This window comes from Macrobrachium rosenbergii, chromosome 50 (genome assembly GCF_040412425.1).
Source record: "Macrobrachium rosenbergii isolate ZJJX-2024 chromosome 50, ASM4041242v1, whole genome shotgun sequence".
NCBI lineage: Eukaryota > Metazoa > Arthropoda > Malacostraca > Decapoda > Palaemonidae > Macrobrachium > Macrobrachium rosenbergii.
The window spans coordinates 7,929,929-7,950,000 of record NC_089790.1 but is presented as its reverse complement, the minus strand read 5'-3'; the positions used below and the strand labels follow the sequence as shown (position 1 = coordinate 7,950,000).

Genomic DNA, 20,072 nt, shown 5'->3' with positions numbered 1-20,072 from the left:
ATATACATACATATATATACATTATATACACTCACACATATATATATATATATACTTTATGTGCGTGTGTGTGTATGTAGGCTTGCCTAGGGGTCACAGGTTAGATTCCTGAGGGAGACAGAACGTTCCATTAAAATAAATTGCAATATGCTTGAACTAAGCCCTAAGGTCTAAATAGTTAGCCGATTCACTTGGGTCTCAATCAGGAATGAGAGGAGCCTGAGGACGAGCAACCTTATTTCAACCGGCCACTTTTGCACCAGGCTTACTTCTTTCTTCTACCAATTCCATCTACTTTTCCTGAACAAACAACCACTTACACCTTTTCCAGTCTCTTTTCCCACTCCTTGCACTGTGATTCACTTAACAGGATTATTGTAGTAAATCAATTCACACCTCGTGGGCGTCCATTCTGATGGGGTACTTTTTTCTATTTAGTTTCGTATATATTTCGAAACCATGATACAAGCTGTCAAGTGAATCTGGTCTTCATTATGGTTCTTGGTTTTTAAAGAAAGGGACTGGTATTCCCTACAGGCTGCACTTAAAAGCCTGAAATGAACCGGCCAACCGTCTTTTCGTCAGGCTTTCTCGCAGGCTCTTAGGAGGAATTCTTAGGAGGAACTCCCCAAAGCACTGGACGCCTTTGACAAACATGAACGCTTCTGCTTTCAAACACTCGCAGGCAATATACTACACTAGAAATTCAAACGTCTTCTCCACTAAAATTCTGAATTCACGCGCAGAGCACCAAACGTATCCCAAATGTATTTCTCTGTCTCTTACACACAAATCGGAATCATCTGAACTATCAAATATGCTTGAAAAACGATCCGACACTTTGACTTGATTTCAGACATACCGTAAATTAATTAACCTCAGAAAAATGAAAGCTTCTATGTGAGAACCTAAAAATCTTGCATTCCTCTGTTAGCCATGAATCAATCAAGTCTGAAACTCTGCCATCTCCCCCTTGGAAAGGAGATACTTATTAAAAAAATTTCAGTTAAGACAACAATGATTTAGGAAATGTAAACACGAAAACCCACAGAAAAACTAAAATGTCTGCCAGAGTTATACACGGGGAAATCCATTTAACACTAGTTCAAGAAACTATCATCTAGGTGTCTAGCAAAAACTGTTAAAGTAAGCAATTCCCTAGAATGCTAGAAATTTCCCCTAAAACTGTTGGTTTTCCTCCCTTCAAAAACCAGACGCGAGTGAGGGAGGATCCTATAGCACATTGTGGTTAAAAAAGTAATTTTCTTAAGTGCCTCACGGTCATCTCACATCTAGTCCTGGTGTTCTTCAACATGTACTTGTTATTTTTATGTTGTAGTCTCAGATGTCGTTCAATTTCTAGGATACTGCAATTAAGCTACAGAACAGATTACCAGACTTTGAACAAAACAATTTATAAAAAAGGCGAACTGAAAGTTCAGCTCAGAATTTGACAAATTAAAGATTTCAGAGTGTCCTTTTTGTCTATGACATTTCACAACCCTCTTACTACAGATCGTTTAACTTATTTACCTCAGCAATCTTGACGTTCTCCTTCAACTACGAGTCATTCTGTAAGCTTAGTTGGCGATCTTTTATCAAACCTTCTGCGGACAGCCATTCTCCAACCTATTCTCAAACGACATTCTTGCGTCCTTTTTCAATGTATTTCCATCTCGTATTTTGTAATGCCGATATTGAATTTCCTTTCTCGTTTGGCCTTCGCGTCCTAATCATCCTTTGTTTCAGTTCACTCGCAAATCATAATTCTTCCTACGCCAACTCTCAGAGCAAGGCTTTTTCAGAAAGGTCATACAACTTGCTGAAGTTCGCAGCAGACTGGGAGACAAATTTTTCACAAATTTCGGCTTTACTTTCCTTTCCAATTCTTCAGATATCTTGTGAATGTCAGCACTGCCTATATTTCTTATGTAATTTACAATATTAACCTGTTATTTTTTAACGCATTTTCTTTCCTCCAGTCTGAAATACATGTTTCACATCAACAGAGGAAATTCCTCAGTTTTCCTTTCTGATACGACTGAATTTACTATGTCAATAAAAAGATACTCTTCCAGTCATAAACAAAAAATTTACCTTAGGCTTCTATTTCTCACTCCAATACCGCGAACTTGCAAACAACAGTGATTACTTCCCTGCTTTATCTAATCAAAAACAATGAAAATCTCCCGCAGCAAATTATCAACTAAGTCAGCTACCTTTCTTTTCATATAGTATAGGGAGAATACCATCATTCCTGGGCTGGTGGTTTCAAAGGAATGCCGTATTTGCTAACTTTATGTATATGAATTCTTTCCCATATCTCTTTGCAAAAGAGTCTCATTTTTCCCATTCTAAAACATGAAAATTTATCGCAACCACCGGGGTCAGGTCTCACTCCTTCATTTATTATGCTTCAATCTGTAATATTTAGTATTTTACAACTCTCCTAACAGCCGTTACATTAAGTATTTTTCGCCCCATTCAGTAAGCAGTGGCAATATGAATTACAGGTATGTCATGATTAAGTTTGTGGGAATATGAATTACAGGTGATATGATTAAGTTAGTGGCAATACGAATAACAGGTATGCCATGATTAAGCTAGTGGCAATATGAATTACAAGTATGTTATGATTAAGTTAGTGGCAATATGAATTACAGGTGTTATGATTAAGTTAGTGGCAATATGAATTACAGGTATGTTATGATTAAGTCAGTGGCAAATTGAATTACAGGTACGTTATGATTAAGTTAGTGGCAATATGAATTACAAGTAGGTTATGATTAAGTTAGTGACAATATGAATTACAGGTATATTACGGTTAAGTTAGTGGCAATATGAATTATAGGTATGTTACGATTAAGGTAGTGGCAATATGAATTACAGGCATGTTATGACCAAGTTACATATCTCCATCTGCTTACGATTGCATCTGCGATATTTTACGTTAAATGAATTGCACAGAAAAAGCAGATACATATTTAAGCAGCCACTAGTTCTTATGCATATTTGATGCAAGAAAGTACCGAGGCAAGAGAAAACACGACAACAAAACTCTCTTTCATGCAAATTCTACTGCACACTTTCATGGCATCGATATTTAATTTACAACTTTATGTAGAAACCGCAAATGCGTCACATAATTTTGAGACAGAATTAATTGCTTTAACTGCTTTTTTCGAGATAGAATTAATTGCTTTCCTTAGTCTCTTTGTGGACGGATGCCTGCAAGCCGTCTGGCTGAAATAAAACGTAATAAAAGTGAAATGGCAATCTTGCATTACACTTATTTATCGTCCTAAAAAATTTAGTTTATCAATCAGTAAGAGTCATCGGATTTGCGGTAATTTCCGTCCGTTGTCGATGCAACAGAAAATTACGCAGTCTTAACTACGAATAATAACTGAAACGTTGTCAAGCAATGCAGGATAGAAATACGACAGAATTTAACATTCGAAAGTAAAGAAAAATCCAATTTAAACTTTTAACTCGAAACAAGAATTCCCTAACTTTACTGGAACTGAAAAAGAACAGTAACAAATTCCGTACAAAGAATATTTTTATGATTTTACTGATATATGTATCTATATCTAAATCTATATCTATATCCATCTGTTTATATTTATGTACATTATATATATATATATATATATATATATATATATATATATATATATATATATATATATATATATATATATATATACACATATATACATATACATATACTGTATGTGCACATTATATATATATATATATATATATATATATATATATATATATATATATATATATATATATATATATATATATATATATATATATACATATATATATATATATATAATATATACATGTATAGAAATAACCATCATATAATTTCCTTTAATAGGGTTGGATCGGTAAAAAAAAAAAAACAGTTCCTGCTCTGTTCATCTTTCAATTGCTAAATTAAGAATGAAATCTTTATTCACGAAACTTTCCCATCTGCCACGTTCCAAACCTACAGAGAATTATCATCAACAGTGTCAGCTACAATATATACATTGTACCAATCACCTCTGTCGGGCAGATGTTCAGGCCTTTGTGTTCCAGCATTTCTGTTTCCTCTGGCCAGAAATTCATTTGAAAGTTTCTGCTTCTCCTTCTAAACAATTCTGCAACGTACCCACGGTTTTCCAACATGGTTTCTACTCCCTCGAAACACTTCAAGCTACCCTTTCATTCATTCTAACCTCTTGCCACATTTTCGTATACCTACATAACTCAACCTTTCAATCGTTCCAGTATTTACCTTCCAGAAAACTCATTTGATCTGCTGTAGCATCAATCGAAGGCAGCACCTTGGAATTCTCCCTTGCGAGAGAACTCTACGCAAGTATCTTCATGGGATGCACCGAGAAGGGTGTGTTTGGCGAAATGGGCGGCCCCATCGTATACTGCACACATTGTGACAGCATTATTGTAAAAAATCGGAAGGTGAAGCCCTTCTATGACTCTGGGAAGACTATGAGGAGGAGTCTTGCTCCTTCTGTGACTCTGGGAAGACTTTGAGGAGTCTTGCTCCTTCTATGACTCTGGGAAGACTTTGAGGAGTCTTGCTCCTTCTGTGACTCTGGGAAGACTTTGAGGAGGAGTCTTGCTCCTTCTGTGAATCTGGGAAGACTTTGAGGAGTCTTGCTCCTTCTATGACTCTGGGAAGACTATGAGGAGGAGTCTTGCTCCTTCTGTGACTCTGGGAAGACTATGAGGAGGAGTCTTGCTCCTTCTGTGAATCTGGGAAGACTTTGAGGAGGAGTCTTGCTCCTTCTGTGACTCTGGGAAGGCTATGAGGAGGAGTCTTGCTTGTGCTTTATCAAAGAGAGAACCAATGGCAAGCTTCCCTTCCTAGACATCTTCCTAACCCAGACCCTGGCATACAAACGAACATCGAGGGTCTAATTAGAATTCGCATAATCCCAAAGATCTCTAGATATTACAGGCAGACAGATCAACTTTTAGAGAACTTCCGCAATGGCATATGAATATTATCGCTTATGTCATTGGCCGACTCAGTATTATCTTATCGTTCGTGGCATTTGTAAATTTTCGCAAGTTTGAAGACGTAAAATCAGGATAATTTTTAGGGAAATGAACCAACAAAAGGTCATTTATGGATATGAGGCTGACTGTAGATAAAGAGTATCTGTTCCGGAAGAGAGATCCTAACGATAGAACGTTCGCTCATTATGCATTTCTGTTTCAAAGCTTAATAAATAATTTCCTGATGTAAAACAGATTTTTCGTGCAACACTAATCCCGCTGAGGAAAAAGCCATAAAAAAATCTGTTAGGAAAATCAGTAAGATCCTATAACCTAAACTCTGAAAAAAATTCTTATCATAATTGGAATTATAGTAGAAAACTACTAAAATTCCAATTATGAGAAGAATCTGATAAGAAGTGTCCCTCTCCTAAGAATTTACCGAAAAATCCTTTAATATCTGCATCTTATAAAAAAAAAATTTTATTAAATTTAACAAAGACCCGAAACTTACAGCAACAGGTTTCTTCTCCTTCTAGACAATACCGAAATCTCATTTAATATTTGAATCTCATGGATAAAAATAAAAAATGTTCATTAAACTAAAAAATACTTGAAACATACAACAATGGGTTCCCTCTCCTTCTAGAAAGTACCGAAAACCCATCTAATATTTGAATCTTTAAGCATTTTTCAATAAACTAAAAAAGACTTGAAACATGTAGTAACAGGCTTCGAAAGCCTAATAAATAATTTCCTGATGTAAAATAGATTTTTCGTGCAACACTAATCCCGCTGAGGAAAAAACCAAAAAAAAAAACCTGTGTTATGAAAATCAGTAAGATCCTAAAACCTAAACTCTGAAAAAAAGTAAGAATATTTAAACACAAGAAAAAAAGGACATGTTCTGAACTCTCATTAATTCTCGCTTTACAAAAAAAAAATATATTGTTTCAGAGAAATTTTTCAAAACCAGAAATGTATCAGAGAATGTTCTGAACAACAGAAATAAAACTGATCTCGGCACACAGAAGTCTCAACAGATATTATAGTCTGCTTCTGTTTATTATTCTATTACAAATGAATAATTTTGCTTCTATACGATTATGACAACTCGATATCAAAAAAGAACTTAGGCCACGCAGTGAGTATTGTTTTGTTATAACAAAAACACGTTCTTCCACAATCGTTTGATTCTTTTAGTGTTAAACAATCATCAATGCTTGGGTATCGCTATTTCTTTTTACACCACTGTAATTTCATGTTTTGCTCCGCCTTTGATGTAGAATTTATGCTAGAGAAAAACAAGAGAGAAGAGAGAGAGAGAGAGAGAGAGAGAGAGAGAGAGAGAGAGAGAGAGAGAGAGAGGGGGGGGGTTTGGGGATCACTGAAAAACAAACATATTCGTACGAAGGAACTGTGTAATTTTAAACTCAGACTACTTAGAAATATTCTAATCAAAAGTGAATAAAGAAAAATATTACGCTTTTATGTACAACAGCCATTTACTAAGAAAAATACTCCGGATGCGAGTTCGAATCCTGCTAAGAACGTCTGAATTTCCTCAATATCTTCCATTTGGATCTGAGGCTTTGTAGTGACAGTCGTATCCAAAAAGCGTGAAGAATTCGTGAAGTTAAGAGGGCACTGTGACTAACACACACACACACACACATATATATATACATATTATATATTTATATATATATATATATATATATATATATATATATATATATATATATATATATATATATATATATATATATATATATATATATATATATATATTATAGAGAGAGAGAGAGAGAGAGAGAGAGAGAGAGAGAGAGAGAGAGAGAGAGAGAGAGAGAGAGAGAGAGAGAGAGAGAGAGAGATGCATATATATATATATATATATATATATATATATATATATATATATAGTCAACAATTAAGGTACCAATTTATGTCAAGCGCTAAGCAGCCTATTGAAAGGAGTTTATATTAGACACTTAAGAGTTAATTTAAGTTGCTTAAAATAAACGTAAGGGAGCAGACACTTCAACAGTACAGACATTAAACCCCAAGCATTTGAAACAATCTTGTACTCTACACCTTTGGAAGGTGTAGTTGCGATGAAGCTGAATGGTGCAGCGCTCTGTTCAGGTTTGCAAGATCCGTGAATCGCTTACAGCTTACCCAGCCTACCAGTCCACCCAGCTGTAGATCGGTATCAGACACTACGCATTTATCAAAGGTCCCGTTAATTCTGGCTGTCCTTCAATTTATGAAACCAAAAATTTCCTTGTTTTCTTCCTTTTCTTGTTACCAAACCTCTGATAAATATTTTTCTTTACTGGACTAATCATATTTTCTATAAATGCAAAATTACTGGAATTACGTTATATAATTTCTTCGCCACTGTAAGACTAATTCTAAACCTTCATCAATTCATTACCCAACAACTTTGCCCTCCTCTTTCAAAATATATATATACCCACTGACAATTTACGATATTTCACCAACTCCTACATTTTCCATTTAGTGCGACTTCAATTTCCACATTCCATTTCATAAAGTAGAATTAGTTCAACAGCCACTTCATACGTTCCACATTTTGGCTCGTTTCTTAATTTACTCTATCATCAACCATTTACCGTTGGTTTTGATTGTCCTTTAGGGTCAATTCAGTCTATTTTTAACCATCGAAATTTGAACATCTCTGTGGCGTCCGTGATTTTATTCATAAATGAAACGCCTTCCATAGCCACAATCAATTCGTTGCAATTCTCATAAGTGTTTGTAATCAAATATAAATATTTTGTAATTATTATTAAAATTATTTTTACGTGTTCTTGTTACTCAACATGACCACAAATTCATGAGGAAATGACAGTAACTTCCTACACATACTTGCAAAGAAGTATCTATGGGACTATGCCGAAAAAAAAATTAGTAAAATGGCAACAGAGAAATATGTTAAGGTCTATAAATCAATGAAATATAAATATATGTCAGCACAAACACAGAGCATCAAAATTCAAAATTTTGTCAGGAAGACTGCCCCACAGATGACAAAAGCTTTCGGAGACCGCAAAATACCGACAAAAAAGGTCCCTTATCCAACTTTCTCCCAAAATCGAATCACTCACTGACAGTTACGGGTCACACCTTTGGTCAAATTTCACAAAATTTTACAAAAATATTTTTTGGGGTGGTCCATATATATATATATATATATATATATATATATATATATATATATATATATATATATAATCGCATTGTCAGAGGAATAAAAATATCCATGATACTGTGCACTGTAATAATGTAACAATACAAGAGAACAGAGAAGTTCATGCTCTTTGCAGTGGTGTTCACCAAAGTCACAGAGGAAGCACTCTATTGCAAGGTAAGAAAAGTGGTAAAACAAGAGATACGGCAACGATAGTCTCACTCATAATTTCAGTAGAGGGGAGAAAAGAAACCACCACTTCATATATATTCATAGAGGCTGGATATATTCCCCGGAGCGAAAAATAATTCAGCAATGGGAAATTGTAGATACAGCTTACGAAAACTTGAAAACAATATCAAGTTTTCTGGCACCATTTGGTATGTCCTTACAGAAATACAAAGGCCACAGTCTGAAGACCAATTTCGGGAAAGAGGAATTGGTTCTGGTCCCTTACATGAAAAATCCATTCTGCCTCTAATGACCCAGTTTATATATATATATATATATATATATATATATATATATATATATATATATATATATATATATATGATCGTGTGTGTGTGTAATTTTCTATAAGTAAATAAATATATATATATATATATATATATATATATAATCATGAAACTACAAATGTCGCTTAATATCGAAATTCACGCTACCTCGGTATATCTCCGTTGGAGAATTGTCGCCGAAGGAATTTATATAAGTGATAAATGAATTGGAATCGTGGGGACACGAACCCGCGACGAAAGCCTATTCAGCGACTCCAGTAGACGTAAACCATTGAGCCATCAAGAGAGGTTTACGTCTGCTGGAGTCGCTGAATAGGCTTTCGTCGCGGTTCGTGTCCTCACGATTCCAATTCATTTATCACTTATATAAATTCCCTTCGGCGACAATTCTCCAACGGAGATATACCGAGGTAGCGTGAATTTCGATATTAAGCGACATTTGTAGCTTCATGATTGTATATAAATCACGGTGTGATAAAATTTCATATATATATATATATATATATATATATATATATATATATATATATATATATATATAATAAATTTCAACATATATGGCATTTCCTCTAAGTGGGGGTAGCTGAAGAGAAAAAACAAGATAACTATCACTGCCATTTTTATCTGCTGAATGCTAATTCAAGAGAAATGAAAACTCCATGCGCAACGAACATCCTTAAAATTAACCGCTTCACATACCTACATCATCAGTATGTAAAACTCCCGAAGCACTTATGCTACATTCACCCCACCCTCCTTTTTTATTTATTTTTTTTTTTTTGCATGAGCCCTCTCAGTTTTACGATATTAACGTCCTTTCTTTCCATCATACTAGTCCGCTCCATCTACCGAGTTCCTTTCAAGTCTTCTTCACCTATTTTCCCCATAAAAAAACTCTAAATGATATATCTGCACTAATCCATCGTCCCTTATTCTCTCCATTTGACGAAACAAAAATCTGATCCGTCGTCCGCATACACCCAAAATTCTTTACCAGCCCGATCATTCCTAATCCATATTTACTAAATAATTAGTCTTAACGTTTTCCATATTTTTCCTGTCTTGGATTCAATACTTACAATTCTCTTTCATATAAATCTCTTCACATAATCTTTTTTGACCTCCAGAGAACTCCCCAGTACCTTCATAACCTTTTCCACACACCAAGCCACCCTCTTTGCTCCACCTATTCTCTGACATAACTTTTGCTATGGTTCTGCATTATCCATTACAATTACTCCTAAATTTCAAAATAATTCGATCACTTTCAGTCTTACCATCCATCTTCCACCCTATTATTCACTGCACATACTCCCTGGATCCTATTTACCTTCATAATCTTATTCTGCGTTATAATAACTTCATCTTCCTCTTCTTGCAAACATGTGCAAACCCTTTCACTAGACTCTGCAGTTTCTTCTCACTCCTTTCAATCAACACTGTATCATCCGCACACACTGAACTTCGACCTCTTTTCTTAAGACATGACATATATACCCACTACATCTCTTTCTGACTCTTGACATGACTCCGTCCGTAGGTATTAAATAGCCATTATTGTACTAAATCAGTCACTCTTTGTATCTGCATACTTTAAGCTTTAAGAATTCCCTTTCATTATGAAGACTTAATAGCTCTCAAAAAACTACTTTTACGCCATGCGTCCTCTGCAACATCCCTATTGCATCTCTATTAATTCTGTTAACATTCTCTAGATCTATTTACACCATATTCAGGCTTCCCCTTCGCCCTCAGACTTCTATAACAGTTCAACAATGAATAATGTCTTGATCCGAGAGAGAGAGAGAGAGAGAGAGAGAGAGAGAGAGAGAGAGAGAGAGAGAGAGAGAGAGAGAGAGAGAGAGAGAGAGACTAGCCACCTATTCAAGGTATTCTCAAATCAGAGAAATTCACCACCTTTCAAACATCCACAACACTTCCACGAATAAAAGTAATTTAACAATTCATATCTTCTTTCTGTGTAATATATTTCCAAAATGACGAGTATAAAAATGCATTTGATTATTATTTCCAAGCATCATTAAATCGGAGCCGTAGGAAATTTATACCTGAACAGGAGAACAATGTAAAAGAAAATAAATGGAAGAAAAACTGAATATTGAAAGAAAAGCTACGCCAAAGATGATCAGCATATAACGTGTCTTGGGCGACAAAATTATAAATATGCCTCATTTTTTACCTGAGTTCTGGCAACACAGGAGTTATAAATATCCCTCTATGGGGAAGTAAAGAGATCAATAAATTGTGAAAACAAATAAAAATAAAAGTCAGTTAATTTTACTACATTTTTTCATAAAGCTTTTACTGTATAATAGTCCCCTAGAAGGATAAATGGATGAACTCACCAACTTATGTGAAAATAAAAAAAGGTTAACATAATATATATATATATATATTATATATATATATATATATATATATATATATATATATATATATATATATATATATATATATATATATATATATAAATATATATATATATATATTTATATATATATATATATTTATATATATATATATATATATATATATATATATATATATATATATATATATTTATATATATATACATATATTCACATATATATATATATATATATATATATATATATATATATATATATATATATATATATATATACAGACACACACATTTATATAATGCAAAAACTACAAGCTCTCAGATCACGAGCACAAGTCCCAGTGAACAAAATGCTGTTCCCTTAACAACTGTTTTCTCCTACAGGTCGCATGGATCGCCTTCGACAAATCCGCCATCCTGACGGTCCAAGATCACGTCATCACGAGAAACCCGAGAGTCAAAGTGACGCACGACGGCCAGCGCACGTGGACTCTCCACATATCACGAGTCAATTCAACCGACGCGGGAACTTATATGTGTCAGGTCAACACCATCATCGCCAAAAGTCAATTCGGAGTGCTAACTGTTGTTGGTGAGTAATACGAGACCTTCGTGACTCTTGAACCAATTTCGCGTCGTGCTATTAAAGAGTTCGTGACAGTGATTATATTGTAGCTTCGTGTGTATATGTGTATGTGTATATATATATATATATATATATATATATATATATATATATATATATATATAGCCTATATATATATATATATATATATATATATATACATATATATATATATATATATATATATATATATATATATATATGTATATATATAAATATAGAATAGACATATATAGATATATATATATATATATATATATATATATATATATATATATATATAATGAATAATATTGCCAAGGCCAGGTAGAACAGCGACAATATTATTCATTATCAAACTAAGATTGCCAAGTAGCTACCCTGTTACTGAGTGTGTATCTATCTATCCGTGTATTTATCTATCAACCTATATATAATATATATATATATATATATATATATATATATATATATACATATATATATATATACATAGATAGATAGATAGATAGATACACACTTAGTTACAGGGTGGCTACTTGACAATCTGAGCTTGATAATGAATAATATTGTCAATGTTCTACCTGGCCTTGGCAATATTATTCATTATGAAGACACATATACATATATATAATATATATATATATATATATATATATATATATATATATATATATATATATATATATATATATAACAATAAGCTGTCCCCCTTAATACGGCCTCCAAAGTGCAGAGACAAAAGCCACTGACACCTTTGCAACTCAACTGCTGAATTCTGTACGAACCTTCTGCTCAGAAAACTCCTCCAAAAATTACTTGCTTCATATACATTCTACAAAGAAGGCTGCTCGACACCGTGTCAAACCCCCTACACGAGTCAACAGCGACCTTTATACGCCACGAACTCCGTTTCCTGGATATTAATCTCTTTCATCTTAATAACTTCCTTCTACCCATTTATCCAGCACTCTCTGGGGCCCACTCGCCTTTTTCATACAGAGCTTCCGAATTACATTTTCTTTACGCCAACCTATCATCCTTCATTCTGTCCACATGTCAAATACACATGAAATTTACGCTATATATTCTAGGGTGACGCATAAACGAACGTACAGACTGCTGAAAATATATTAGCTGCAAGGATGAGGAGTAGCAGCCATGACCGAGGGTGGAGTGCCACTGATAAATGTTTTTCACATACACCCGAAGTCCACGCCAGCGCACTTCCTTGACGTCGTTAAGGGCCAGGCAAACTAAATTCCTCAAAATCTAAACGTTTTACATATTCCTTTGGCGATAAATGGATATAGTTTGTATATGCTAGCCTGAAAATTATATGGCTACCAAAATTTTCTTTTGCAAAACTGCACTCTATCATATTTTCCAACATATAAATGTTATAATTTTTTTCATCTTTTATTCTTTTCTAATGAGATTCTGATATGAGACCTCTTGGTGTGTGTGTGTGTGTGTGTGTGTGTGTGTATATATATATATATATATATATATATGAATACGGATATAAAACGTTATGTGTAAGGTCTAACTTTGAGAGCAAAGATATAACCACTCTCAGAAGGGTGAATGTCTGTAATTATCAAGAGCTTGTATAAGGAAAGAAATACAATGACTGAACTAGCTAATAAAAAATTTCATTAGATGCTGAAACATGGCCACTGAGCAGACTGCAACCGATTTAAGCTTGCAAAGATCCGTGTGCAAAATTCTAAACAGAGCTGAGCAAGCCCGAAACAGGGTATGGAATTTTGTGATTTTATACTTTGTTAAACAAAATTAAAACACTTATTTCCAGAAGGTACAAGGGAGATCTACGTGTTTACAACATATAGATTTATAAGCGCAGAAGGAACAGCTTACACTTCTCATATTATTTGCTATCTCTTTTACTAATGCTGACACTTGCTTAAACACATACATAAAAAACATGTACATAATACAAAAGCCAGAAGCCCTCAGATTATGATTGCAAGTTTCTTTCCGTTTCAACGGAAAGCTTGGTGACACAGCAATTTCACCCTCTTTCTCTGGCTAGGTAAATTTTGAGGCCAGGAAATGGCTCATGGGTCATACATAATTAGCTTTAGTTCGAAAACGCCACAGTGGGTCATACATAATTAGCTTTACAGTTCGAAAACGCCACAGTGGGTCATACATAATTAGCTTTACAGTTCGAAAACGCCACAGTGGGTCATACATAATTAGCTTTACAGTTCGAAAACGCCACAGTGGGTCATACATAATTAGCTTTACAGTTCGAAAACGCCACAGTGGGTCATACATAATTAGCTTTACAGTTCGAAAACGCCACAGTGGGTCATACATAATTAGCTTTACAGTTCGAAAACGCCACAGTGGGTCATACATAATTAGCTTTACAGTTCGAAAACGCCACTGACACAGACTAGTTGACAATCCAAACCAAATCGCCTGGAGAATAGGAGCAAAAGGCCATTGTCCTGACATTCAAGCGATTAGCTGATAAGTAAATAAGCATTATACCTAAGGGTACGTCACCTCTGCATTAGAATACTTCATAACTGATTAATTAATAAGATAGTTTAACCAGACCACTGAGCAGAATACTTCATGAAGACACGTCGATAACTCATTGCACACACATCACAAACAGGTTAAATACAAGTCAACGACTTATTGGTAGTACTAACCATTACTCCGTAAGATTATCCTACGTTTGCTAGAAGAGGAATTTATTTCTGGTGATAGAAATTCATTTCTCGCTATAATATGGTTCAGATTCCACAATAAGCTGTAGGTCCCGTTGCTAGGTAACCAATTGGTTCTTAGCCACGTAAAATAAATCTAATCCTTCGGGCCAACCCTAGAAGAGCTGTTAATCAGCTCAGTGGTCTGGTTAAACTAAGGTATACTCAACTTTTTTTGCCAGCGATTCGTTCTCCACTTATTTTCAACCTGCTTGTGATATATGTAAGATCAGTTACCGACGTGTGTTTATGACACATTTTCCTGTAGTTCGGACGCACTCTGTGTATATTATGAACGGACGAGACGCAGCCACACGCAAACGCAACAAACAAAACAAACAAACAAAAAAAATGATAAAACTTAATGTTCTGGGGCAATGAATAGAAAAATGAAAGCGATAATTCATCAGCTTCCGACAGCGAAAGAAATATCATCCTCAAATTTAAGTTTCGCAAAACTTTCCACTTCAACGTCACGGGAGGAAAGAAGTTAAAATAAAGTCGAATAAAATGAGGATCTAATGGCATACGCCGACTCTGCAACAAGGGAGATGATATTGAGCGCCGGCAACAAAGAGGAGGCGCTGGATATTGAGCTCCGTCGCAGTCTTAATGTGTTTTCTTTAAATCTAGCGTCGCTTCCTCAGGCTGTCACCTCCGCCAATATCTCGAAATTATATATATATATATATATATATATATATATATATATATATATATATATATATATATATATATATATATATATATATATATATATATAATTATAAACAATACTCACTTATCCATGAGTATGGTTGTAAGTATATATATATATATATATATATATATATATATATATATATATATATATATATATATATATATATATATATATATATATATATATATATATATATATATATATATATATATATATATGTATAATATATTTATATATATATATGTATATATATTATATATATATATATAATATATATATAATATATATATGTGTTTGCACATTACATAAATATATGTATGTATATAAGTATGTATGTAAGTATTCATGTCTGCATGTGTGTATTTAAGCATTTATGCATGTATTTATGTATGTACATAAAGACAGAGATAGATATATATAAACATATTGGTATATAGGTTAAAATTGGAATGGTAAATAATTAACTACAGTCACTATCAACATCTGTAAAAATGGCAAGATTAAATTAGCATATTTAAACAAAAAATCATACAAACCCCCAATTTGCTGTTTATCGCCAATTCACTTGATACTGTGTGGGGCTGTATAAATCGACAAAAAGCAATTTGGTCTTCCGAGGCTGTCATTAGTGTCCAATGGAATGAACAGAAGTACGTCACCAAGAAATAACTGCATCTTGCCTCTTGTCCAAGTGCGTCGATTGTCGTAGCAGTTGAGTTTGCGTTACAATAATTGATAATAAATCAAACTTTCTCTAACTGCCAGGGAACTTGATAATTAATAAATCAAACGTTTTCTCTAAATGCCGGGGAACTTGATAATTAATAAATCAAACGTTTTCTCTAATTGCCAGGGAACTTGATAATTAATCAAACGTTTTCTCTAATTGCCAGGGAACTTGATAAATAATAAATCAAACGTTTTCTCTAATTGCCAGGGAACTTGATAATTAATAAATCGAACGTTTTCTCTGATAGTCAGGGAACTTGATAAGTAATAACTCAAACATTTTCTCTAATTGCCGGGGAACTTGATAATAAATCAAACGTTTTCTCTAATTGCCAGGGAACTTGATAATTAATAGATCAAACATTTTCTCTAATTACCAGGGAACTTGATCATTAATAAATCAAACGTTTTCTCTAACGTCCAGGGAACTTGATAATTAATAAATCAAACGTTTTCTCTAATTGCCAGGGAACTTGATAATTAATAAATCAAAAATTTTCTCTAATTGCCAGGGAACTTGATAATTAATCAATCAAACGTTTTCTCTGATTGCCGGGGAACTTGATAATTAATAAATCAAACGTTTTCTCTAACTTCCAGGGAACTTGATAATTAATAAATCAAACATTTTCTCTAATTACCAGGAAACTGACACAGGTGAAAGAACGACCTTGAAAAAGTGGACCTCCTTTTACACCAAAAATCTTATTTCGTTCGTTCTCAAGAATTCAAATTATCCACGAATTGACAATGTAATGTCTGTGCACAATATATATATATATATATATATATATATATATATATATATATATATATATATATATATATATATATATATATATATATACATATATATATATATATATATATATATATATATATATAAAAAACTATTGAAACACCCCTTAGTATAACGTGGAATGAATGGAATGGAATACAGAGTTTAGGCCAAAGGCGAAGCTCTGGGACCTGTGAGGTCATTCAGCGCTGGAAAGGAAACTGAGAGTAGGTAGGTTTGAAAGGTGTAACAGAAGGAAAACCTCGCAGTTGCACTATGAATCAATTGCTAGGAGAGGGTGGATAGTAAGATGGAAGAAAGATAATATGAACGGAGGTACAGTAATAGCAATGAAAGGGGTTGCAACTAGGGGCCGGAGGGACGCTGCAAGAACCTCTAGTAATGCCTACAGTGCACCCCGTGAGGTGCACTGACGGCAGTATAACCTGAGCGATCAAAGTAGAGTTTGTTGTCATGTGGAGTTGTTGTTAGTGAAAGCAGTTCGCAAAACCAAGGAGAATAGTTATCGAAAGAGCATAAATTTGTGAACTTTTCATTCCTTATATATTACGATCATTTCTCATGAATGAGCGCAAGTATCCTGTACAACAACAGCCCTTACAACGGCCTACTGAATTACTTTACTATATTTATGCCAGCGCAAAACAGAATTAATTCGATACGTGAGAAATATTTTCGCAAAATTTAGGACGCTAACTTCGTTAAGCGTTTATGTTTTTCTTATCTCTAACTTCCCAAGTTTCTCTCTCCATTGATCTGTAACAGTAAGTAAACCAATCTTGCTTGCTTTAAAGCGTGATAACAAATATTCCACAGTGCAATTACATGGGAACGCGCTGCAATATCATTGAGAGTACTGAAAATATTTTTAATGCAAAATAGGAATAACACCTAAACATATACTATACAGACACATGAAACATGTTTTGATGTTACAGACAACAGAAAACAAATAAATGTGGGAAGATACTACATTATGATAAAAGCATCTTTCATCATTACATAGATCGCAAGAAAAATATTGAATGAGTTGGTTAAAAACATAGTTGATAATAAAATTTATGAGGAACCTGCAATCCCCTAAACAACTTACATTCCCACTGAGAAAAGAAGTCCTTGAATATTCCGACTTCCGATGAAATATTTCAGTTTTCGACTCTAATTATTAATAGCACCTACGATAAAAAAAGAAGACCACTATCTCAAGCTCATGCAAAATTTGGCACAACTGAGAGAGAGAGAGAGAGAGAGAGAGAGAGAGAGAGAGAGAGAGAGAGAGAGAGAGAGAGAGAGAGAGAGAGAGAAATGACACGAATCTCCACAGTAGGCTGTACCAGCATCGTTCCTTTTCGTTTCGGGTGCAAAAAGATAACGGAAATTCTGATCTTTCTTCTATTTTGGACAAAGAACCGAGAATATATAACTAGGAAAAGGTCGAAGCCTGCTCCGGATTCAAAGGTCAGAGAAGAGAGAAAAGCTTGGAAATCCCAGAACCAGCTTTTCAATTCTTCAATTAAAATTGCCAAGAGTGTAGAGACTGCCGATGATTCTTTTAAAGGTTTTTCAAGTGGCTTCACGACTTGCTGTTATTTTCTGGTATTTTCAGCACTGGAATATTTCCCTCTCGCGGCGTAAAGCGAGGAAATTACGCAGCTAACCAGGTTTCCTTTTCCAGAATTCTATTAATACTTATAAAAGAGGTTTACTACCAGGGGGGGGATACGATGTTACTATCTTCTAATTCAAACCAAATTCAGGATGACTTGCTACATTTGTGTTTATCTAATGAAGTGTATATACACTCACAAAAACACAAATATACATATATACAAGCAGTATGTATGCATATACATTATATATATATATATATATATATATATATATAGAGAGAGAGAGAGAGAGAGAGAGAGAGAGAGAGAGAGAGAGAGAGAGAGAGAGAGAGAAACAAGTCTATTTCAAACTTTAACATTAATCCCTGTCGTCAGAGTTTTATTACACATTTTTACAGACAACAAACATCGACACAAAACCATACGAATTTATATATATATATATATATATATATATATATATATATATATATATATATATATATATATATATATATATATATATATATATACGCCTTTTGCCTTATAAGAGGTGTCTACTATTGAGGAATGCCGTTGCTAGCCTCATGCCTTCTCCACCTTGGGTGCACCCACCATAATAACTATTTGATATCTACTGTATATATTCCTGAGTTGGATCTAGGTATTGTGTTATGTATATTTTCCATTAATTTGTACTACTGTTGCAAGATTTCTTTAGCAGGCTTATAATCATACTAAAGAAGAAAAATAAACGGAGGTGCAAAAGAGAGAGAGAGAGAGAGAGAGAGAGAGAGAGAGAGAGAGAGAGAGAGAGAGAGAGAGAGAGAGAGAGACGTACAGAAGATATGCTAAGATTCTAGATTACCGAATGAACAAATCCCTCCTGAAATGAGAAACGTGAGGGCTTTTTAAACATACGCAACCAAAGAAGAGAGCACAAAATCGTCCATGAAATATGAATAACAGGACAATATCTGGTAGCATTTTCAGCCGTGACGTCACTCCTTCATTCCTACGAGCAAATAAAGAAGCTCATGCAACGTTCAGGAGTAAAACCAGGAAATTACCTCAAGCCCCCATGCACTTGGCATTGATCCTTACACACTAAAAAGATTGAAAGAGCCCTTCTTCAATCTTTAAACATTGTTTTGCAAGCATTGCCAGCCTCTGCTATCTATCAACCGAAGTGGGCGGCAATGAGGGATATTAGTCACAATCACTAGCGGATCCCGGGGGGAAGCACCTGGGCGCATGCGCCCCCCCCCCCTGAAAAATAATGACAAAATAATATTGATGAAGATTTAGATAACATAAATGAGAAATATAAAAATGGAAAAAATAAAAAATCTATATATACAATATATATATATATGTTATATATATATGCATATATATAAACATATATATATATATATATACTCGTATATATATATATAGATATCTGTATATACTGTATTTACATATACATATATATATATATATGTATATATATGAAAATTGGTGGGCCCCCCATGAAATTTTTCTGGATCCGCTAGTGGCCACAATGCCCTCTTTGCAACACTGAGGAAAACCTGGCAGACAAGAGACAGTACCAAGGTCATACGTACCCACAATGACGGCAGCAGAACCCAAAAGAGAATTCCTGAACAACATAGAACGCAAAAGAAAGCAATATTGAACACCACGACAAACTACCACATAACAACGGGTTACAGAAGATATGGCGGTCTCGCCACCCTCTCCCAAAGGAAC

The 20,072-nt window shown here is 34.1% G+C and overlaps 1 protein-coding gene across 1 annotated transcript in view; it reads left to right on the top strand.

Moving 5' to 3' along the window:
• Positions 1-20,072, top strand: part of LOC136832582 (lachesin-like) — a 357,078-nt gene that overhangs the window by 243,920 nt on the left and 93,086 nt on the right. The window contains exon 3 of the mRNA XM_067093658.1: positions 11,531-11,738. Coding sequence (XP_066949759.1) covers positions 11,531-11,738 — 208 coding nt within the window. The remainder of the gene's footprint in view (positions 1-11,530; positions 11,739-20,072) is intronic.